At 46.5% G+C, this 24,421-nt stretch overlaps 1 protein-coding gene across 2 annotated transcripts in view; it reads left to right on the top strand.

Annotated features, from left to right (window-relative positions):
• The first annotated feature begins 22,307 nt into the window (after positions 1-22,307).
• The window catches only part of LOC123935101 (transmembrane 9 superfamily member 2-like), an 82,674-nt gene continuing 80,560 nt past the window's right edge, over positions 22,308-24,421 (top strand). For both annotated transcript variants that reach the window (XM_045995555.1, XM_045995556.1), the window contains exon 1: positions 22,308-22,624. In XM_045995555.1, the coding sequence (XP_045851511.1) occupies positions 22,436-22,624 (189 nt within the window). In that variant the 5' untranslated portion in view covers positions 22,308-22,435. The remainder of the gene's footprint in view (positions 22,625-24,421) is intronic.

Here is a 24,421-nt window from a genome sequence, read left to right on the forward strand (position 1 = left end):
AATTCCAGTTCAAAGAGTTAAATGGAAAGGGTAGAACCACTGAAGTACTAGAGGAAAAATGGGTAGGTGGTTTTATCATCCGGGCATGAAGACTTCCATCCATTCCTTTATTCGCTTAGCAAATCCTTATTCAAACACAGTGTCTGTTCTGCGCTGGCACAGAAATAAATGCTGGGAATACCTCTGTGAACGAAAAGAGAAGAGACCCGGAGCTAACATTTGGAGGGGGGGTGGAGACAGTAAACAATCCAATCAGTCAATCGGTATGTTTGAAGTTGAAAAGTGGTGTGCAAGAAATAAAGGAGGGGGGTGTCTGGAGTATGGAAAGGGAGGGGGCAACATTGAAAGGGTAGATAAGAATTGGCTTCACTAAGGTAACATTTTTAAAATATTTTATCTATATATTTATTTGACAGAGAGACAGGGAGCGAGAACAAGCAGGGGGAGCGGCAGGCAGGAGGAGAGGGAGAAGCAGGCTCCCCAGGGAGCGGGGAGCCCAATGCGGGACTCGATCCCAAGACCCCGGGATCATGATTCGAGCTGAAGGCAGACGCCCAACCGACTGAGTCACCCAGGCGGCCCACTCAAGTAACATTTAAAGCAGAGATAAGAGAGGGAGTAAACTGTGTGGATATCTGGGGGGAAAGTTCGCCAGAAAGACGAAGCCTACCCGCCATGTTCTAAGAACAGCAAGGAGGCCAGTGTTGCTGAAACCGAGTCAAGGAGCATGAGAGTAGGATGAGAGGATTCTAAGTAGCAGAGGGGCCAGACCCTGTAGATGTTTGTAGACAGTGGTGAAGACTTTACCTTTGTTAAGAAAAGGAATTTTCGGGCGCCTGGGTGGCTCAGTGGTTTAGGCCGCTGCCTTCGGCTCGGGCCATGATCTCGGGGTCCTGGGATCGAGTCCCGCGTCGGGCTCTCTGCTCCGCAGGGAGCCTGCTTCCTCCTCTCTCTCTGCCTGCCTCTCTGCCTACCTGTGATCTCTCTCTGTCAAATAAATAAATAAAATCTTTAAAAGAGAAAGAAAAGGAATTTTCCAGGGCGCCTGGGTGGCTCAGTGGCTTAAGCCGCTGCCTTCGGCTCGGGTCCTGATCCCAGAGTCCTGGGATCAAACCCCGCGTCGGGCTCTCTGCTCCGCAGGGAGCCTGCTTCCTCCTCTCTCTGCCTGCCTCTCTGCCTACTTGTGATCTCTCTCTCTGTCAAATAAATAAAAAAATAAAAAATAAAATCTTTAAAAAAAAGAAAAGGAATTTTCCTTCTAGCCTTCTAAATTCTCAGCTGGGGATATACCCCCCCCCAAAAAGACAGATGAAACGGAGAAAAACAAGTTTAATAGCATGTGTCCCTCCTACCTGCATGGGATAGACCCAGGAAATCCGAGTATCTCCCTGAAATGGCCCTAGCCATCATCTTAATTAGCATCTTCAGCTAACAACAGAAGAAAAACGTTATGGATGGGGGTGTCCCTTATGGGAGGGGAGCAGACAATGAACAAGAAACAAGGGTAAGGTTGTTATGCAAGTTTAAGTCATTACCTTCTCCATTGGTAAGAATTTTTAGAGGTTTAGAGTCATCCTCTTCCTGGTCCACAAAGGGAGACACCCTAACGAATGGAGATTCCCTTGTAAATGTTAATGTGTCTTATGAAAAGGCAACTTCTACTTGGGTTTTTAGGGCTTCTCCTGAGTTTGCAGTTCTTAAAAAAGAATCCCTTGCAAATAACCCCTTTGCCAAAAAGGCTTATTTGCGGGTGGCAAATTCTGCCCCCTCCCCTTGTACTGGGATTGAAATCAGCCACTGGCGAGCGGGGAGCAGAGAAGTGACTTACCTGCCTTACCTCGTAACAGTCTCACGTTGGCTGCTCTTTCCAGGATGCACTGTAGGGAGCGAGGGTGAAAGCAGGGAGACCCATGAGAAGACCATCGTAATAGGGTCTGGGATGGAGGAGACGGCAGTGGAGGTGGTGAGAAGTTATGTTCTGGATATATTTTGAAGGCTGAAGCCAAAGGACTTTCTGACACAAAATCCAGATGGCATGAGTGAAAAGACTGATTCATCCGACTGTAAGAGCATTCATTCATCCTCAAACGTCTTTGAAGGGCTCCTTCTTTACAAGAGGTCTTTAAATATTGGAGTTTCTTCAGACTTGTTGCTAGACCCTCTCGACTTTTCATTCTAGTCTCACTTCTTAGGCAATCGAATACGTTACCAGAGTGTCTACTCCAGTAAATACCCTTATGTCTCCCCGGATTTATATTTCTTTTTTTTTTTAAGGTTTTATTTATGTACCCGACAGACAGAGATCACAAGTAGGCAGAGAGGCAGGCAGAGAGAGAGGGGGAAGCAGGCTCCCTGCTGAGCAGAGAGCCCGATGTGGGGCTGGATCCCAGGACTCTGGGATCATGACCTGAGCCGAAGGCAGGGGCTTAACCCACTGAGCCACCCAGGCGCCCCGCCCCGGATTTATATTTCCACGCCAGATCTCTTCCTTGAGCTCCTCAACCTGCATATCCAACTTCCTGTCACACATTACCCCTCAGCTGCCTCAAGTTTATTAATTCATTCCCTGGCTGGATATTGATCCGATACCTACTACGGGGCATTAGTCACCAAGATTGGGACCTGTATTGTTGGGGAGGAAAAATTTCCTCTGTTCTTCAAGGTTTTTCGGGCTGGTCCAAGAATTAAATTGATATGAGACAGATTAACAGGAGAAAATCGAGTTTAATTATGTACCTACGGGGAATGCTCGCGTGCGCGCGCACAAACACACACACACACACCCCCCACATGAGAGATTCCAAAGACAGTCAGGAAAAGTGAAGTAGGTATGTCATTCTAGACTAAGGAGAAGGCAGTAGGGGCTGGGGCTCCAAAGGGAAGGCAGGCAGTTCACAGGAAGAGGAGAAAAAGCAAATGTTTGGTAAACAAATGTTTTTGGTAAACAAATGTTTGCCTGGCTATTCAGAAACAGTGGGACAGAGAATTCTAACACACTTCACTAAGTTCTTCCCCGTCTACACGTAGTTTCTATTAAACTACAGTTTCGATGCTGATACCTCCTTCCTTGGAGAAGGTCCTTGATCTAGATTCTTTTAGGCAGTTAAGAGGCAAAAAGAAAAACTTACTGAGTCCTCTGTTTTTGTTTTTTTTTTTTTTTTCAAAAATAATCAGCCTGGGTGGCCTGGCCGGCTCAGTCGTGATCTCAGAGTCGTGAGCTCAAGCCCCACATCAGGCATATTTTTTTACTTAAAAAAATTAAAATCACCAGCTTAAAGTAACCCACATGCCAGAGAGACACATTTTGGGGTGGCACGTTTTGCTCCCCTGCAGTATACAATGGTGAATAAAATGGACTTTGTCTCTGCCCTCATGAAACTTAGGTTTTAGTTGCGATGTGTGGTGGGGGCGGGGAGAGCAAGTGCACGAGGGAGAGAAAACAGATGAGAAAATAAAAAAGTGAAAATCGCTATGAACAACACAAGTTGCAGAGATACAGAACTTTCTTTTAAAGTGTAAGGACCTATTTAGCAAGAGGCTTTCATTAAAGTTAAACAGTCCCTGCTCCCCTTCCCCCAGAGGATTTACTTGGAGACAAGTCCCGGAAACCAGCCTCAGGTAACAAAGCTCAAATACAGGGGTGGATCAGGCCAGGTGGAGACATCCGATCAGTGGGGGGATGCATACTGTCTCCCTGGTTACCAAGGAGTATGGGCCCCGCCCTTTGGGAACCTTTCGGGCGCCAATCCCAACCAAGGTGATAGGCTGGGTCAAATGTCTACTAGGGTAAATTGTAACTCAGTTGGTCACCTAGCATCACTGTGGAGTTTCCTGTGTGTGTTACAATCTCACTGGCCACCTCTGCGTGGCCAGGCCCGACCACATAGACTTTGCCCTTAAAAGCTAGTCTATGAAACAGACCTCTTGTAAGAGGTGCGTCCCCAAACGTTCAGTTAGATTCTTTTTTTTTTTTTAATTTTTTTAAAGATTTTATTTATTCATTTGACAGGCAGAGATCTCAAGTAGGCAGAAAGGCAGGCAGAGAGGGAAAGAGAGAGGAGGAAGCAGGCTCCCCGCCGAGCAGAGAGCCTGATGCGGGGCTCAATCCCAGGACCCTGGGATCATGACCTGAGCCGAAGGCAGAGGCTTTAACCCACTGAGCCACCCAGGCGCCCCTAGTTAAATCTATTTTTAAAAGATTTTTATTTTAACCCTCGTGTGATTGCATCAGTGTTGGCTCCTTGGTGGTCTCTTGGACGCGAAAACTCAGGTACAACAATAGCCTGCCTAAAAACTAGACCCTGGTGCTGAGATGCCCGGTTTGAAGCCCGGCTTTGCCACTTCCAAGCTGTATGAATTAGAGCAAATTACTAATTTCTCTGTATTTTGGTGTCCTCATTTACAAAATGAAGATAATAATAATACTTATAGGAAGGGTCAATATTAAATGAATTTTTAAAAAATATTTTATTTATTTGACAGAGAGAGATCACAAGTAGGCAGAGAGGCAGAGAGAGAGAGGAGGAAACAGGCTCCCCGTGGAGAAGAGAGTCCGATGGGGGGCTCGATCCCAGGACCCTGGGATCATGACCTGAGCCGAAGGCAGAGGCTTTAACCCACTGAGCCACCCAGGTGCCCCTTAAATGAATTTAATACATACAACACATTTATACCATTGCCTAGAGAAGAGTAAGCTCTATACCAAGTGTTAACTATTGACCTTGTGACACATTGGCTATGGGGAGGGAGGGAGGAATCCCCAGTGAGGCCAGGTTTCTGGCATGAGCTACTGGATGTCTTTTTGAGACACTAGGGTGACAAAAACCTCACTCTTAGGTGAAACCCGAAATTTAATTTCTTCATATCTACTGGAAAAACTGACACAGTTGGGCAGACAAGGAATTTTACTACATATCTTTAGTCAATTAACTGTCCTACCTACCGCAATCATTTTGTAGAAATTTCTCCACTCTTCTCTAACCTTCTACCCCAGCATCACTTCCCTCCCACCCCCCAACTTAAAATATTTGACCTCAATTCTTTTTTACAAGATTTTATTTATTTATTTGTCAGAGAGAGAGCACGCACAGGCAGGGGGAGTGGCAGGCCAAGGAAGAGGGAGAAGCAGATTGCTCCCTGAACAAGGAGCCCGATGCGGGACTCGATCCTAGGACCCTGGGATCATGACCTGAGCCAAAGGCAGACACTTAACCAGCTGAGCCACCCAGGTGTCCCCTCAATTCTTTTTTTAACATTTATTTTGAAGTTGTATTTATTTGAGAGCAAGAGAGCTCATGAGTGGGAGGAGGGGCAGGGGGAGAGAATCTCAAAGAGATTCCCTGCTCAAGCATGAAGCCCCATGGGGCTTCATCCCACAACATGAGATCATGACTGAGAGAGGGTCACTCAACCGACTGAGCCATCCAGGCGCCCCAATATTTTTTAAAAACATTTTTTTTATTTATTTATTTGACAGAGAGAGAGACCACAAGTAGGCAGAGAGGCAGGCAGAGAGAGAGGAGGAAGCAGGCTCCCCGAGGAGGAGAAGGCCCAATGCGGGGCTCGATCCCAGGACCCTGGGATCAAGACCTGAGCGGAAGGCAAAGGCTTTAACCCACTGAGCCACCCAGGGGCCCCAGGCACCCCAATATTTGACTTCAACTCATATTTCATAGACAAACTAGAAGGCTGTAGATGGGAAATCTCTTATCGTCTGGTTACCAAATATGCGTATCTCCACATCGCTACCCATCCTATCTTCCTCTCCTCCTGTTAGTAGGACAGTGGCTCCCCCAGTGTAGTTAGCCTCCATCCCCAAACAGCAGCATGAACAGGGCCTGGGAACTTGTTAGAAATGCAAATTTGCAGACTCTGCTTTGAGACCTACAGAATTCTGGTGGAAGAAGGGGTAGCAATCTGTGTTTTGATGAGCTCTCCAGGGATCTCTGCCTCACAACCAAGTTGGGGAACCAATGTAATGGAAAATTAATGGCTCTTCTCATTTAAGGCCATTTTTTCTACCTATGTTTTAGACAGTGTCCTCCCCTGCTTTCTTGGGAATTTTATGTCATTAATTCTTCTTTTCTTGTATATATTCAACCACTGCTCAAGTGAAACTTTCTCCAGCACATCAAAACATGCACAAGTCTTTCTCATGTAGAAAACCCTCTGTGGGGGTACCTGGGTGTCTCAGTGGGTTAAGCCTCTGCCTTTGGCTCAGGTCATGATCTCCGGGTCCTGGGATCAAGTCGCTCACCAGGCTCCCTGCTCAGCAGGGAATCTGCTTCTCCCTCTCCCTCTGATTTCTCTCACTCTCCCTCTCTCTCAAATAAGTACATAAAATCTTAAAAAAAAAGAAAAGAAAAAGAGGGGCGCCTGGGTGGCTCAGTGGGTTAAAGTCTCTGCCTTTGGCTCAGGTCATGATCCCAGGGTCCTGGGATTGAGCCCTGTGTCGGGCTCTCTGCTCAGCGGCGAGCCTGCTTCCCTCTCTATCTCTGTCTCTGCCTGCCTCTTTGCCTACTTGTGACCTCTGTCTGTCAAATAAATAAATAAATCTTTAAAAAAGAGAGAGAGAGAGAGAGAGAGAAAGAAAACCCCCTCTGGGGTGCCTGCCTGGCTCAGTCATGGGAGAATTTGACTCCTGATCTCAGGGTTGTGAGTTCAAATCCCTACATCGAATGTAGAGCTTACTTACAAAATAAAGAAAGAAAGAGAGAAAGAAAGAAAAGAAAAGCAAGAAAAAAGAAAAGAACCTCCCCCCAACTCAGTCTTTCATCCCCTTCTGGCTACCACTTGCTAGTTTCCTCCCCTCCACAGCCAAACATCTCAAAAGAGTTGAGTAAAGTGTGGGACAGTGGGTCATTAGTACTTTTTGTGAGACTCCCACTGCTGGTGGGAAGAAAACCTGGAACAGCCATCCGGGAGGGCAGTTTGGTAGTATCTATGAAAATATCAGAGGGACAAGTGGTGTCTATTTTTTTTTAAAGATTTTATTTATTTATTTGACAGAGAAAGATCACAAGTAGGCAGAGAGGCAGGCAGAGAGAGTGAGAGGGAAGCAGGCTCCCTGCCAAGCAGAGAGCCCGATGTGGGACTTGATCCCAGGACCCTGAGATCATGACCTGAGCCGAAGGCAGTGGCTTAAACCACTGAGCCACCCAGGCGCCCCACAAGTGGTGTCTATTAAAGCTTCAGTGAGCCCTACCCTTCTTGTCGCCTTCCCCACCCAAGCCAGTGTGCATAAAGCAGTTTTTTTTTTTTAATGCAGAATTGTTAGCGACAAGGGACAAAAGTGGAAACGACTTCAATGACTATCAGTAGAGGAATGTTGAATAAATACTGATGTTCTCCTAGTACGCGACATCCGTAGCACATCTGTTAAAACACCAAAGTACAGTACTTTATACATAATGTTATACTATATGGAAAATAGGTATATGGAGAATATGTCTAAGTATATGCATATGTGTATAGGTATGTACATATGTAAAATTATACTATAGACAACACTACATGTTAGTACGTGGAAAAGGCCAGGAAGGGCACACCAAACAAGTAATAATGGTTACCTCCAGAAAGTGAGAACACCATGATTGGTGGCAGTGGTCAGAGGATTTCAGTCTTCTCTGTAATGCTCTTTTTTTTTTTTTTAAATAAAGAACAATTTAAGGAAAGGGTATTTAATATTCTTTTTAAAAAGGGGTTCATTTATTCATTTGAGAGAGAGCAAGCTACAGAGAGCACAATCCAGGGGGAGAGGGAGAAGCAGACTCCCTGCTGAGCAGGGAGCTGGATGCAGGACTGGATCCCAGGCCCCTGAGATCATGACCGGAGCCAAAGGCAGACACTTAATCAACTGAGTCACCCAGGCGCCCCTGAATGTTCTGATTTTTATAAAGGAGAAACATATTTCTGTATTACTTATGCAATTAAAAGTTAATCCAATAAAAGAAAGTTGTCTTTACCAACTACCTTCATTTCTTTTTTTTTTTTTAAGATTTTATTTATTTATTTTACAGAGAGAGAGATCACAAGTAGGCAGAGAGGCAGGCAGAGAGAGAGGAGGAGGCAGGCTCCCTGCGGAGCAGAGAGCCCGATGCGGGGCTCGATCCCAGGACCCTGAGATCATGACCCGAGCCGAAGGCAGCGGCTCAATCCACTGAGCCACCCAGGCGCCCCTCTTCATTTCTTTTTTTAAAAACATTTTATTTCTTTACTTGACAGAGATCACAAGGAGGCAGAAAGGCAGGCAGAGAGAGGAGGAAGCAGGCTCCCTGCCAAGCAGAGAGCCCGACTCTTGATCCCAGGACCCTGGGACCCTGGGACCATGACCTGACCTGAAGGCAGAGGCTTTAACCCACTGGGCCACCCAGGTGCCCGCAACTACCTTCATTTCATCACCTGTTACTCAATGCTCAATCTGTTCCAATATGGCTTTTCTCCAGATAATTTTCCCTCAGATAGCTCTCTCTCATGTCACCAATGACATCTGTGTCACCAAATCAGATAGATTAGATGTTGTCTGCTATTTTACTTGTTTTGTTTTGTTTTGTTTTGTTTTTTGGTTTTTGGTTCTTGACCACTTTCTCCTTGAAAGGCTGTCTTCCTTTGGCTTCCAAGCCCTTTCAGTTTGAACATCACATAGTTCTGGTTTTCCACCTACCTCTCCACCTGCTTCTTCTCTAGCAACTCTGTAGTTTATCGCTTTCTACTAGACTACAAACTGTGACATTTTTCAAAGATTGGCCCTAGACCCTCCTCTGCTCTCTCCCTGTACTCATCTTGTATGTGATTTCTTCTATCATAAGCCATCAATTCCCAAATTTATGTCTCCATTCCAGAGCTATATATTCATGCTCGAAATCTCCATTTGTGAAATCTTGCCATTTGCAATGATAAGGGTGGAACTGGAGGGGATTATGCTGAGGGAAATAAGTCAATCAGAGAAAGACAATTATCCTATGATCTCACTGATCTGTGGAATTTAAGAAACAAAACGGACGAACAAGGGGAAGGGAAGGAAAAATAAAGTAAGATAAAAACAGAGAAAGAGGCAAACCATAGGAGAGTTTTAACTCTAGAGAACAGATAGGGATGCTGGAGGGGTGGGGTGGGGGAGGGGTCACTGGGGGATGGGCATAAGGAGGACACGTGATGTGATGAGCTGGCTGTCATAGGCAACTGACAACTCACTAAATTCTACCCCTGAAACGAATAATACAATATATGTTGACTAAATTGAATTTAAATGAAAAAAATGAATCTCCATCTGTAAGTCTCAGGGTCTCCTCAGGTTTCACAGTTCCAAAAAACCCTCCTGCTCTCTCTCTCTCTGTCACCCTAAACCTGGTCCTCTCCCGATGCCATGCCTCACTGAATGGCTTCACCACCCAGCCACTTGTGCAAATCAGCAGCCTCTGAATCAGCATGACCCTTCCCTCTACCTCAGGCCACGGTATCATCCATCAATCACCAAATCCTATCAGTTTTAACTCCTAAATATCTCATTCTGTCCACGGTTAACACTAGGTTAATGCTCTAGTCAAGAGGTTCTCAAAGTTTGGTTCGAGAACTCTGGAAGGATCCAGAGACACATCCAGTGCATTCACAAGATGAAAAACTGCATAATAATTCCGAATACGCGGTAGTCCTGAGGCTGTGACATGTGATATCACCACAAATTGAATGCAGAAGCAAGTAGGAGAATCTGGCTATCTTCTGTGAAGCCAGACATTAAGGAGATTGGCAAAAATGAAAAACAATACCACCCTTCTCACTGCTCTCTTTTGTTTTAGAGAATATAGGGTTTTTTTCTAGGACCACTAGACAATAGAACAAACAATCCTAATATTTGTATGAAACCATTAGAGACCCAGAATAGCAATCTTTTTTTTAAACATATACTGCCTGCAGAATAATTTTTTTTTAAGATTTTATTTATTTGTTTGAGAGAGAGCACAAGCAGGGGGAGCTGCAGAGAGAGAGGGAGATAGAGGCTCCCTGCTGAGCAGGGGATCCATCCCAGGACCTGAGATCATGACCTGAGCTGAAGGCAGATGCTTAATCAACTAAGCCAACCAGGTGCCCCTGTAGCCAAAGCAATCTTGAGAAAGAATAAAGCTTGTGGCCTCATGCTCCCTGATTTCAAACTATACCACAGAGCTCCAGGAATCAAAACAGTATAGTAGTGGCATAAAAAACAGACACGTAGATCAACGGAACAAAATAGCCCAGAAATGAGCCCAAATATATGTGGTCAATTAATTTATGACAAGGGAGCCAAGAACATAGAATGAAAAAAAGACAGTGTTTTCAGTAAATGGTGTTGGGAAAACTGAACAGCCACATACAAAAGAATAAAAGTGGATCACTAGTTTACATCATGCATAAAAATAAACTCAAAATGGATCTGAGTGTAAGATCTGAAACCATGAAACTCCTAGAAGAAAACATAGGTGGTAAGCTTTTTGGTGTTGGTCTTGGTAATGATTTTTTGGATCTGACATGAGAAATGTGGAGGCCGAGAAAAATTAAGGCCATCCCACCTCAGGTTTAGCCTTAGCATAAGTACAGCCATCTTAGCTCCGGCAGCCATCTCAGACCCCTGTGGCCAAGGGCTGAACTTTCCCCTACTTTACTTTAGTTCTAAGGACCCCCACCCTGCTTTAGTTCCAGAGACCCCCCACCCTGCTTTAGTAACAGGAACCCATAAATACCCCTGCCTTAACTAAGCTCGGGGTCCAAGTCCCTACTCCGCTGTGTCGGGTATACTTGGGCCCAAGCTTAAGCTTGTTGAATAAACCCTCGTGTGATTGCATTGGTGTTGGCTCCTTGGTGGTCTCTCGGATGCGAAAGCTCGGATATAACAAGAAACAAAGGCAACAAAAGCAAAAATAAATAAATGGGACTCAATCAAACTAAAATGCTTCTGCACAGCAAGCAAAACAAACAAAAACCCCACCAATGAAATGAAAAGGAAACCTACTGAATGAGAGAAAATATTTGCGAATCATATATCCGATAAGGGGCTAATATTCAAAATATATAAAGAACCCATGCAACTTAATAACAAACAAAATCACACACAAAATAATCTGTTTAAAAATGGGTAAGGGAGGGACACCTGGGTGGCTCAGTTGGTTAAGTGTCTGCCTTCAGCTCAGATCATGACACCAGGGGCCCCTTGGGATTGAGCCCAGCATCTGGGTTCCCTGCTCATCAGGGAATCTTCTTCTTTTCCCTCCCTCTGCTCCTCCACCCCCCTGTGTGTGCATTCTCTCCCAAATAAATAAATCAGTTTTTAAAAAATAAAAATAAAAATGGGCAGAGGACTTGAACAGATATTTTCCAAAGAAGATACACAAATAGATAGCAGACACATGAAAAGATGTTCAGTATCACTCATCATCAGGGAAATGCAAATCAGAACCAAATGAGATACCATCTTACACCTGTTAGAATGGCTACTATCAAAAAGACAAGAAATAATAAGTGTGGGCAAGAATATGGAGAAAAGGAAACCCTTGTGTACTGTTGGTGGGGTTGTAAATTGGCGCAACCATGGAAAACAGTGTAGAGGCCCCTCAAAAAATTAAAAATAGAAAGACCATATGATCTAGCAATTCCATTTCTAGGTGTTTATCCAAAGGAAACGAAAACACTAATTTGAAAAGATATAACCCCTCTGATGTTCACTGAAGTGTTATTTACAATAGCCAAGATACGAAAGCTACCCAAATATCCATCAATGGACGAATGGATAAAAAAAATGTGGTATAATATATAAAACAGAATATTATTTAGCCTTAATAAAGAAGGAATTCTTGCCATTTGTAACATGGATAGATCTTGAGTGCATGACGCTAAGTGAAGTAAGTCAGACAGGAAAGACAACCATCTCACTTACATGTGGAATGCAAAACAAAACAAAACAAAAAAACCACAAAAAAACAAACACCAAAAAAATGCAATGACAAAAAAAACCGAGTTCATGAATATAGAGGGCATATTAACTGTAGTTCATACTGTATTGTATACTTGAACGTTGCTAAGAGAGTAAATCTTAAAAGTTTTCATCTTAAATTTTTTTTTTTGCTAGAGGCCTGGTGGGCTCTTGATCCTGGGGCTGTGAGTTTGAGCCCCATGTTGGATTGGAGATTACTTAAAACTAAAATCTTTTAAAAAGTAAAGGAAAAGGGGCGCCTGGGTGGCTCAGTGGGATAAAGCCTCTGCCTTCGGCTCAGGTCATGATCCCAGGATCCTAGGATTGAGCCCAGCATCGGGCTCTCTGCTCAGCGGGGAGCCTGCTTCCCCTCCTCTCTCTGCCTGCCTCTCTGCCTACTTGTAACCTCTGTCAAATAAATAAATAAAATCTTAAAAAAAAAAGGTAAAAAAAAAACTTAAAAAAAAAAGTAAAGAAGGGGCGCCTGGGTGGCTCAGTGGGTTAAGCCGCTGCCTTCGGCTCAGGTCATGATCTCAGGGTCCTGGGATCGAGCCCCGCATCGGGCTCTCTGCTCCGCAGCAAGCCTGCTTCCTCTCTCTCTCTCTGCCTGCCTCTCTGCCTACTTGTGATCTCTCTCTGTCAAATAAATAAATAAAAATCTTAAAAAAAAAAAGTAAAGAAAAAGAAAGAAGAAAGAAAAGGAAAAAAAGATAACTATGTATGGTGGTGGGTGTTAACTAGATTTACTGTGGTCATCATTTTGCAATGATTTCTGTAATACAGGGATCTATGTATCCTTTGGTAACAAGTTGATATTGGCGCAAAAATATGAGTGTCAGCCAGAAACTCTATAGTACAGAGGGAAGAAACTAAAACTCTTCATGCTCACCCTATCAGAGTATATGAATTACAAGAATCATTACTCAAATGGGAAGCTTAACCTTCAAAGTGTTAAACCCGTGAGGTCAATCTACTTTAATGGCCTTTCGCTATACCAGGAAAGTGGTAGGTGTGGATAGAAGGGGAAGATCCAGAGTTCACAATCGACCCCAGGGGTGGGGGTGGGGCGGGCAGGAGGGCAGACAGGACTGCAAAACAGTGTGAAAGTGACAAATCAGAAGTAATACATAGAGTACAGCAGAATACATTCAAGGGACACTTGATCCAACTCTCTGTGTGGGTGTGATGTGTATGGGCAGGATATGTGTAGTGTGGGGGGTTGTCAGGGAACATAAGCTGGGAAAAGCAGCTTCTAGATGATGAGCTGAAACACAGGATCAAGATTTCAGCCAAGCCAGAGATGGGAGAGGGGGTGAGCGTCAGCAGAGCATACTTGACCCAGGAATAGCAAGGACCCATTTGTTCAGCGGCTAGAGAGAATGGCCTATCCACATAACTAAAAGTCATTCTCTAGAGCATGATCAGAGTGACCGTGGGAGCAGGCCCCCATCCACACTGGAAGGTTGATGCTGGAGAGGTGTGTGTTGGGGGCTGGGGGTTAGGTGGAGCAAAATTTGAACTTAACCTTTTGGGCAATGGAGAGCCAGTAGGAGAGTTTTTCAATTTTTTACTTGAGATAATTTTAGATTTACAGAAGTGTTGCCAAAATAGTACACAGAGGTCTCATATACCCTTCTCTGAGCTTCACTTAATGTGAACATCTTTCGTAACTATGGTACAATGATCAAAGGAAGAAATAAACATCAGTTCAATGGTATTAAGCAAACTAAGACTCTATTTGGCTTTCACCAATTTTCTCACTAGTGTCCTTTTTCTGTGCCAGGATCCAATCTAGGCCCCCCACATTACACTGACTTGTGCAGTAAAGGATTATTTTTAAAATTTATTTTAAAGATTTTATTTATTTACTTGAGAGAGAGCGAGAGAGCAAGAGAACATGGGAGTGGGAAGGAGAAGGAGAAGCAGGCTCCCCGCCAAGCAGGGAGCCCAATGCAGGGTTCCATCCCAGAACCCTGGGATCAGGACCTGAGCCAAAGGCAGACACTTCACCAAATGGGCCACCCTGGTGCCCTAGCAAAGGATTTTTAAATTTTAATTTTTCTGGAGGTAATCTCTACACTCAGTGAGGGGCTTGAACTCAGGACCCTGAGACCAACAGTGGGATGCTCTACCAACTGAGCTGGCCAGTCCCCCTTGTGCAGAAAAGGATTTTAAAGGAGAGTATGAGATGATGAAATTTATACTTCCAGTTTGAAAGAAACCTATTTAGGTTTGGCGGGAAGGAAAAAGTGAGCCAAGGCAGGAGGCCCCAGGGATAAGCTAGACCAGCCCTGTTAGCACACTATGAAAGGTATGATCTGGCCCCTGGAGTTGGCTCCCTTGCCTACTATGGCACATTAGCTCTTTTTTTTTGATGTCCCAATATGCTGATTTAGAAACATGGCTTAAATAGAGCATGATTTCACTGGACCACAGTATTCCTTTTTTCCACTCCTTAATTTGGGTATATACATGCCAGAAAGACCTGGAAAGAGGATGGTAACTGTCACATAGATATCTTTAACTCGAAATAGTTAGAATCAAGGGAAAAAAGGAACTATTAAAGAGGAACCATTAAAGACCTAGTCGCTATATTCGTCCATTTTACACGTTGTCTTTAGTGCAGGCCAAAGTACCCACTTTTAAAAAAAGATTTATTTATTTATTTATTTGACAGAGAGAGAGAGAGAGAGAGAGAGAGAGATCATGAGTAGGTGGGGGGGGGGCAGGCTCCCTGCCGAGCAGAGAGCCCGATGTGGGACTCGATTCCAGGACCCTGGGATCATGACCTGAGCCAAAAGCAGAGGCTTAACCCACTGAGCCACCCAGGTGCTCCCAAAGTACTCACTTTTGTGAAGTGCCATTCTTTGTGTTTCTCTCCTTTCCCAAAGTTGTTTGAGTGACGTTGCCTATGACAAATTTCATGGTTGAATCTGTCTGTGCACCCCTGCCAAAGAGAGCTCCCAACTTCAGGTTCATAGGCTTTACTCAAGCTTTTACTTGCATGTTTCATAGCTGATGTAGCTGTCGAATTTCCAGCCCCATAAAATGAGTTTATTTCTTTTTAATTACCACTTGGCCCTTCTTTTTATTATTTTTTATAAGATGTTGTGTATTTATTGGAGAGAGAGACAGAAAGACAGAGAGAGCACCAGCAGGGGTGAGGCGTAGGGGGAGAGGGAGAAGCAGACTCCCCACTGAGCAGGGGCTCGATGATTTCCAATGCTGGATCATGACCTGAGCCAAAGGCAGAAGCTTAACCATCTGAGCCACCCAGGCGCCCCTGGCACTTCCTTTTAATTCCATTATATTTCAGAACTAAATTAGATATCAGGGGATCTGCTTCCTTCCTTTGACTTGGTCCTCTATTACAGTGTGAACTTGGACAAGCAAACTAGCTACGCTCGGCCTCAGTTATATCACATAAAATGACTATCTACCTAGGGGGATAACGTGAAAGATGGATGGGCAGGAGCTACGCAGACTCTATTGCTGTAAAAAAAAAAGGGTGATTATCCTGGTTATCTACACTTCCTCCCATCTTTTGATTGCATCCTCTTTTGACTTCTAAATGAAGTAAAATATATACAAATTCCCGGAGACAGTGTAAGTTACGTGGTATTCATTCTTCCATCTTTTCATTTACTCTGAATCGATGCATTGTGCTTGTTGGTGGCAAAATTTGACACCCCCAAATGTGTCTCTTGGGCACATAGATTGTTTTAGTCTGATTCTTTTTTTCTTTTCCAAAATTTTTCCTAAGTTTTATTTATTTTAATAATTTCTGTGCTCAACATGGGGCTTGAACTCACTGAGCCTGAGATCAAGAGTCCGACTGAGCCAGCCAGGCCTCCCTAGGCTGATTATTATTTTTTTCCCCTAGGCTGATTATTAAGAAATGGAAGACTACGGAAATGTTTCTTTTCTTTTCTTTTTTTTTTTTCCGTTTATTTATTTATTTAAGTAATCTCTACACCAAATGTGGAGCTTGAACTCAAGACCCTGAGATCAAGAGTTGCAGACTCCTCCATCTGAGGCAGCCAGGACCCCCAGGAAGTTTTTCTTCTTTTATCTTCCCCTTAAGTGCCTAAGAGAATCTTGGGGTGCCTAGATGGCTCAGTCAGTTAAGCATCTTTTTTTTTTAAGATTTTATTTATTTATTTGAGAGACAGAGATCACAAGCAGGCAGAGAGGCAGGCAGAGAGGGAGAGGAAAGCAGGCTCCCCGCTGAGCAGAGAGCCTGCTGTGGGGCTCGATTCCAGGACCTTGAGATCATGACCTGAGCAGAAGGCAGAGGCCAGCCCACTGAGCCACCCAGGCGCCTCAAGCATCTAACTTTTGATTTTGGCTCAGGTCATGGTCTCATGAGCCTGAGATAGAGCCCTGTGTGTTGAGCTCTGGAACTAGGCATGGAGCCTGCTTAAGATTCTCTCTCCCAGGCGCCTGGGTGGCTCGGGTCATGATCCTGGAGTTCCGGGATCGAGTCCTATATCGGGCTCCCAGCTCCACAGGGAGTCTGCTTCTTCCTCTGACCCTCTCCCCTCTCATGCTGTCTCTCACTCTCTCTCACTCAAATGAATAAAATCTTAAAAAAAAAAGATTCTCTCTCCCTCTCCCTGTGCACACCCCCCACCCCCAAAGAATCCAGACAGAGGTCCTGTTCTAGAAAGGGAGCTATAGTGACAGACAACTATAGTATAACATAATTGAGGTGTGGTAGCCAGACGGGAACTTAGCAAAGTCTGTTAAAATTCTTTTCTGTGGGGCGCCTGGGTGGCTCAGTGGGTTAAAGCCTCTGCCTTCAGCTCAGGTCATGATCCCAGAGTCCCAGGATCAAGCCCCACATACGGATCTCTGCTCTGCAGGGAGACTGCTTCCCCCTCTCTCTCTGCCTGCCTCTCTGCCTACTTGTGATCTCTGTCAAATAAATAAATAAAATCTTAAAAAAAATTCTTTTCTGTGTCCCATTGTTTCTGTGCAGCCTGGCAAACATATGTTTACAAAATATTTGCTCTTTCCCAGTTCCTTGTGAATTGTCTGCCTTCCTTTTGAAGCCCCAGACCCCTACTCCCTTCTCCTTAGTCCAGAATAACACAAACATCATTTTCTCTTGTTTTTGAAATCTCTCGTTTTTTATGGATTCCCTATATGTACGTAATTAAATTAGATTTTTCTCCCGTTAATCTGTCTTATGTCCGGGTAATTCATAGACCAGTCAAAAGAACCTTGAAGGGTAGAGACAAAGTTTTCTTCTTCCATGTGCTCTTACCAAGTGCCTGGGTCTGTGCTAGGAACATGAAGACAAAAAAAGAATCCTGTGCTTAAGGAGCTTACTTTCAGTAGCGCGTGAGAGAAAAGTAAGCAAATAAAATGAATAATGTATTCTTCACTCTCCACTAAAATACTCCTAATGGCACAGAAGGGAAAACCCATGTCTCCCTGGAGTTTGGAGCATAGCCTACATTAAGAAATTAATTTCTTTGAATTTTATCTTTTTTAAAGATTTAATTTTAATTCCAGTTAGTTAACAGAGTGTAATGAGTTGCAGGTGTACAATATAGTGATTCAACACTGCCATACATCACCAGGTGCTCATCACAAGTGTGCTCCTTAAACCCTAGCACCTGTTTCCCCCTACCACGACTTACCTTCTTATAACCATCAGTTTGTTCTCTATAGTTAAGTCTCTGTCTCTTGGTTTGCCTCTCTCTCTTGAATTTTATCTTTTAATTTTTTAAAAAAGATTTTATTTATTTGACAGAGATCACAAGTAGGCAGAGAGGCAGGCAGAGAGAGAGGAGGAAGCAGGCTCCTTGCTGAGCAGAAGGCCTGCACAGCTCGATCCCAGGACCCTGGGATCATGACCCAACCTGAAGGCAGAGGCTTTTTTAAAAAATTTATTTATTTATTTGACAGACGGAAATCACAAGTAGGCAGAGAAGCAGGCAGAGAGAGAGGAGGAAGCAGGCTCCCCACTGAGCAGAGAGCCCGATGCGATGCGATGCGGGGCTCTATCCCAGGACCCTGAGATCATGACCTGAGCCGAAGGCAGAGGCTTAACCCACTGAGCCACCCAGGCGCCCCCTGAAGGCAGTCTTTAACCCATTGAGCCACCCAGGTGCCCCTATCTTTTAATTTTTTTATTTATATATTTTTTTATTTGGCAGAGAGAGAGGATGAAGCGGGCTCCCTGCAGAGAGCCCGATGCGGGGCTCGATCCCAGGACCCTGAGATCATGACCTGAGCTGAAGGCAGAGGCTTTAACCCACTGAGCCACCCAGTTGCCCCTCTTTTAATTTTTTAAAAAAGATTTTATTTATTTATTGAGAGAGTGCAGGAGTGAGAGAGCACAAGCAGGGGGAGCAGCAGAGGGAGAGAGAGAAGTAGACTCCCCATCGATCAGGGAGCCCAATGTGGGGTTCTATCTCGTGACCGTCAGATCATCACCTGAGCCGAAGGCAGCTGCGCAACCAACTGAGCCATCCAGGTGCCCCTTGAATTTTATCTTTTAAAAGCCTTGCAAGGGGCGCCTGGGTGGCTCAGTGGGTTAAGCCTCTGCCTTCAGCTCAGGTCATGATCTCAGGGTCCTGGGATCGAGCCTCTGCCTTCAGCTCAGGTCATGATCTCAGGGTCCTGGGATCGAGCCCCATATCGGGCTCTCTGCTTGGCAGGGAGCCTGCTTCCTCCCCTCTCTGGCTGCTGCTCTGCCTACTTGTAATCTCTCTCTCTCTCTGTAAAAAAAAAAGAAAAAAAAATAAAAGCCTTGCAAATTTTGTATTCTATACCAAAACATAGCCCTATTTGTTTTGTTGTTGCCTTTTTTTTTTAACATATCATCCAATCAAGCGGGGTTTATTCTAGAAATACATTACTGATCCAACATTTAAATGTCAACGTAATGCATCATATTAATAGTCTTAATAAGAAACACTGCCAAAAAATTGAATAAAATTCAATATTGCATCATGATAAAAACTCTCAACAAACTAGGAAGAGAAAAGAACTTCCTTAACTTGGTAAAGGTATAGTATAAAACTCCTATAGCTGGGAGGGGGGTGCCTGTGTGCCTCAGTCAGTTAAGCATCTGTCATCCATTCAGGTCATGATCCAACAGTCCTGGGATTGAGGCCCTATGCAGGCTCCTTGCTCAGCGGGGAGCCTGCTTCTCCCTCTCTCTCTGCCTACCACTCCCCTGCTTGTGTGCTTCAGCTCTCTGTCAAATAAATAAATAAAATCTTAAAAAAAAAGCCTATAGCTCTATCATACTGCTTTCCCCTTGGGATGGAACACAGGTAAGGATGTCTGCTCGCGCTTCTAATATCCTGTTGGAAATCCTCTTTAGTGGACAAGGCAAGAACAAGAAATGAGAGGCATAGGAACTGGAAAGGAATAAATAAAGCTGTTCCTAGTTACAGGTGGCCCTCAGGCCTCACTCTGGAAGAGGTCTTCAAATTGGCGCATGGGGGAGGGGGAGCCTTGGAGCTGAGCAAAGCCAGGCCTGCCTAGTGAACGGCTTCTTGGAGCACAGGCAGCACAGAGAATCCACCAGAAGGAGCCCCCCCCATCTCTCCCCCTGTCCCCGCTTTCAGGTGGATGGAGCTGGTGGCAATCACACAGTGGGGACACCGGGAGGGCTGTGTCTTATTGCTGAGAATGGGGACGTAGCCCTCGGTGATGGTTTACTTCTTTAGTTTAACAGACACCCTACGGCAGCTTTTATGGAAGACGTCAAAGCCCCAGACTGAACTGTAGATGAGGATGGGAACGGGGCCGAAAGGCTCGCAAACAGGCTGACGGCTGTTCTTTCCAGCTTACCGGTCTCCTGTATGTGGCTTGGGTGGCACACCAGCCCTGGGGAGCCCCCTCGCGCACTTCCGGGCACTCAGTGGGCCGTCCGGGCTCGGTCAGTAGGACGCCCTGTCCCCGCTGCAGTCCCGGCCCGCAGGGCCCTAGCTCAGCCGCTAGACGTTCCAGCCCAGGCCTCGGAGGCTGGCCGAGCATCCCGTTTATTTTAACACGTACAATTTTCCAGCCAAAGACTGAGCAGAGAGGGGTGGTAACACAGTGGCAAAACGCCAAGATTTTTATTCAAGCTCCGGTTACTTCGATTTGTGACTGCTCTACTGCTTCCCAGCTCCCCTTAAAGTGGTGCCCCTTCTGATCACCTTATCCCGTTCTCCAAATTTTTACAAGGGCCTCTCCAGTCCGCGTGGTCAAGTTCGTTCTCCCCGCCCTCGCAACACCCGGAATTCTGATCGTTGGTACATTTTCTCCTGTCACTTTTCCTGCCTCTCTGATCCAGGAGTTAACTCACTAAATTCTACAGGCCTCTGCTAACCCCCGGTTCGCTGCCTTTGTTCGGCCTGGAATCGCAGGCTGCCAATCAACAGAGCACGCAGACCTCCCCGAGTGAGGACACAGACCACTCGGAGCGAGGGAACTTGGACAGAATGGCGAGGCCCACTGGTCTCAGCGTACTCAAGTGACCTCTTGTTCTCCAAAGCTCTTGACAGACAAGGAGGAAAAATGATCAGTTCTTCTGCTGTCTTTGTTGTATGATGCCTACACTACTGTCTAGGTCCAAAAACACGCACTTTGCATTATAGGACAGCACAAGCAGCAGAAGGTGAGGGCGACAAGGATTCCTACAGAGGTCGAAAAATAAGATCCCTGGAGCTAAGAGAGGAAAAACTTTCTTTCAAAGACTGAGAGCAACCCCTCCCTCTCCCTCTCTCCGCTTTTGTCTTTGCCCCTTTCACCCTCCTCCCCCAGACATGAGCTGTCCAACAGAAATGGAATGCCAGTGAACTTGTGGAATCACTATGTTGTACACCTGAAATTGATGTGATATTGTGTGTCAACATACGTCAAAGAACATATTTAGGATAAGTTCACCTGACAGTCTCTAGGATGTGATTATTATGGTTTTCTTTCCTTTCTTTCTTTTTGTGCTTTTTTTCTTAAGGTGATTTTTAAGGTTTTTCAGATTACCATTGAATCACAATATAATAAATGTATTCTGCTTAAGTCATCAATGTAAAATAAAAGTTGTGTCTCCTGGGTAGGAATGATGCCAGAATTTATTTCACATTGATCAATCCATGTATCATCACAGACAACATAAAAATATCGAATAGCTGAACTGGTTAATTTGTATCAGTGCATGGCTTTGTTTTGTTGTATAATTTCTGCAGAATTCATTTATATTAAAAGTGCTTTAATGAATAAAAAAAGAAATATGACATCAGCCACATGTCATTTTAAATGTTTTAGCAGCCACACTTTCTTTTTTAATATTTATTTTAAAGTAGGCTCCATGGGGCGCCTGGGTGGCTCAGTGGATTAAGCCGCTGCCTTAGGCTCAGGTCATGATCTCAGGGTCCTGGGATCGAGCCCTGCATTGGGCTCTCTGCTCCGCAGGGAGCCTGCTTCCTCCTCTCTCTGCCTGCCTCTCTGCCTACTTGTGATCTCTCTCTCTGTCAAATAAATAAATAAAATCTTAAAAAAAAATAAAGTAGGCTCCATGCCCAACATGGGATTCGAACTCATGACTCTGAGATCAAGAGGCCCATTCTCTATGGACTGAACCAGCCAGGCACCCAAACAATCATACTTTAAAAAGAAACATGTGGGGGTCGCCTGGGTGGCTCAGTGGGTTAAGCTTTAGCCTTTGGCTCAGGTCATGATCTTAGGGTCATGGGATTGAGCCCCACATTGGGATCTCTGCTCAGCAGGCAACCTGATTCCCCCCTCTCTCTGTCTGCCTGTCTCTCTACCTACTTGTGATCTTTGTCAAAAACAAAACACAGGTGAAATTAATTTTAATAATGTTTTATTCAATGCAACTGACCCAAAATATTATTGTTTCAACATGCAATCAATATAAAACGCAGAGGTTTGCATTCCTTTTCCCAAGCAGTCCCTGATACTGGCTGTGCACTTGGCCCCATGGAACATCAGTTTTGGACTGGCTGCATTTCAAGCGCCGAACACCCACCATACTGGACAGCTTGGCCCCGGAATTTCCCCTTTTCCCCCTTCTTGTCCCACCACCCCGCAGGAGAAAGTGAAAATGGAGGGGGGTAACACTGCTACTTTGGGACTGAGGCAAACTCGGGGGGGCGGGGACACAACACCCTGTTTAGTTGTGATGTTGCATGCTGAGACCTCTCAGCCAGCCTCCCTTGCACCCCTCCCCCGATCCCCAAGGCACCTCGAACCGCAGGAAAGCGCCGGGCTGTGGGTGGGGGATGGGGGGAGTAGGGAAGATGGGGGGGTGCGTGGAAGACGTAGCGGGGACCCGCACGCATGCGTACTACGCGCGCTCATATGGGCAGCCTGGCGCCCTAGCAACGGGTTCCAAGCCACTGTTTCGTCGAAATAAGTGGCTTTCCCTGGAGTTCTAGTCCCACCAGCCGAGTTATATCCGTTTCTCCCGTCTACTGGTTAGATCTCGCCTGTAGTGCGTCCCCGAGCCCTGAGCCGGCTCCTCAAATGAGTACTCGTGGTTTCCTCGTGGGAACCAACCCTTGCCGCCTCAGGCTCGCCTTCCCCGGGCTGAGGTGGCTGCTGGGGCTGTGGCTGTTCCTGGGGCTTCAGGCCACCCGTAGCGCGGCCTTCTACCTCCCCGGGTTGGCTCCAGTTAACTTCTGCGAGGCGGCCCGAGAGACTGCAACCTGCAAGGTGAGGACCCGTGGGAGGCAGTGAGTTTTAAGGGGAAGGCTTCCGGCAGGGGTAGGGGGCACGCCGGGGGGGGGGTGGAGACTACGGTCGCGAGCTCTTTTGCCTCTGAGCCAGAACGCCAGAGCCCTTTCTGTGGGTGTGTCTCAGCGGCTCTATCTCTGAGCCTCGCACGTGGAGCATCCGGGCCTCTCTTTTTCCCAGATTCTCTTTCCCTCCCTTTCGGCCCCTCCCCTTAGTCTCCGTTCGCCCAACTCCCGCTCAGCTCTTCCTCCGTCCTCAGAGCTCCTCCTTTTCCCGCATTTCTCTTGGCTCCCTCCCTTTCATCTCAGCGCTTCCTCTTCTCCTCCCGCCCCACCCCGCCCCGCCGGGGACTCCCCGCCCCGCCCCTCCCTTCCCCTCCCCTCCCTTCCCCACTTCCCTCGCAGCCCCTCCCCTCCCTCTAGGACCCTCCCCGGTGCCTGGGCCCCTCCCTTCCCCACTTCCCTCCACAGTCCCTCCCCTCCCTCTAGGCCCCGCCCTCCTCCCCTCCCCCCAGCCCTGCCCCTCCCTTCCCCACTTCCCTCACAGTCCCTCCCCTCCCTCTACGCCCCGCCCCCGGCGCTGGGCCCCGCCCTCCTCCCCTCCCCAGCCCTGCCCCTCCCTTCCCCACTTCCCTCACAGTCCCTCCCCTCCTTCTAGGCCCCGCCCCCGGCGCCTGGGCCCCGCCCTCCTCCCCTCCCCAGCCCTGCCCCTCCCTTCCCCACTTCCCTCGAGACCCTCCCCTCCCTCTAGGCCCCGCCCCCGGTGTATGTGTCCCGCCCTTCCCTTGGCCCCACCCCATTTCACCTAGCCCCGCCCTCCCTTTCACCTAGCCCCACCCCTTCCGTCCAGTCTCCCCCCCTGGGTCCCGCCCTTTTGCCTGGCTCCACCCCTCCCTCCCTCTTTCTTTCCCCTCTGGGCCCGCCCCCTTGCTTCCTCATCTTTTTTTTTTTAAAGATTTTATTTATTTATTTGACAGAGATCACAAGTAGGCAGAGAGGCAGGCAGAGAGAGAGGGAGGGAAGCAGGCTCCCCGCTGAGCAGAGAGCCCTATGCGGGGCTCGATCCCAGGACTCTGGGATCATGACCTGAGCTGAAGGCAGAGGCTTTAACCCACTGAGCCGCCCAGGCGCCCCTCCTTTTTTTTTTTTTTGAAGATTTTTTTTTTTTTTTAATCTGATAGAGTGAGACAGACAGAGAGGGGAACACGAGCAGGGGGAATGGGAGAGAAGCAGGCTTCCCACCGAGAAGGGAGCCCCATGCGGGGCTTGATTCCAGGACGCGGGGATCATGTCCCCAGCCGCAGGCAAATGCCTAACGACTAAACCACCCAGGCAGCCCTTGCTTCCTCCTTTCCGCAGTGTTTCTCCACCGCCCTTCTTAGCTCCTTCTGTTCCTCCTTCCTCCGAGCTCCTCCCTCCCTATTGGCTGCTCTTCCACTTAGCTCCTCCTCTTCTGTCGCAGCTCCTTTCCTTCCGCCGCGTGGGCTCTTCTTTCTTTTCCCGTTATCTCCCTTGTACTCTCTCCCATACACTGACCATGCATGGTCTTTAAAAAAAAAAACTGATTTAAATTCCAATCAGTTCACATGCAGTGTTGTATTAGCTTCAGGTATAAAATTTAGTGATTCCACACTTCCATACAAAGACCAGGAGCTCGTCCCAAGTGCCCTGCTTAGTTCCCATCAGCTATTTCACTCATCCCCCCCATCCGCCTCGCTGTGGTCTCAGACGCAACCCCACCGTGTTTCCTTTCTGTCATTCTTCACTCCTCCGGTAG

The sequence above is a fragment of the Meles meles genome, chromosome X (assembly GCF_922984935.1).
Source record: "Meles meles chromosome X, mMelMel3.1 paternal haplotype, whole genome shotgun sequence".
NCBI classification, from domain to species: Eukaryota; Metazoa; Chordata; class Mammalia; order Carnivora; family Mustelidae; genus Meles; species Meles meles.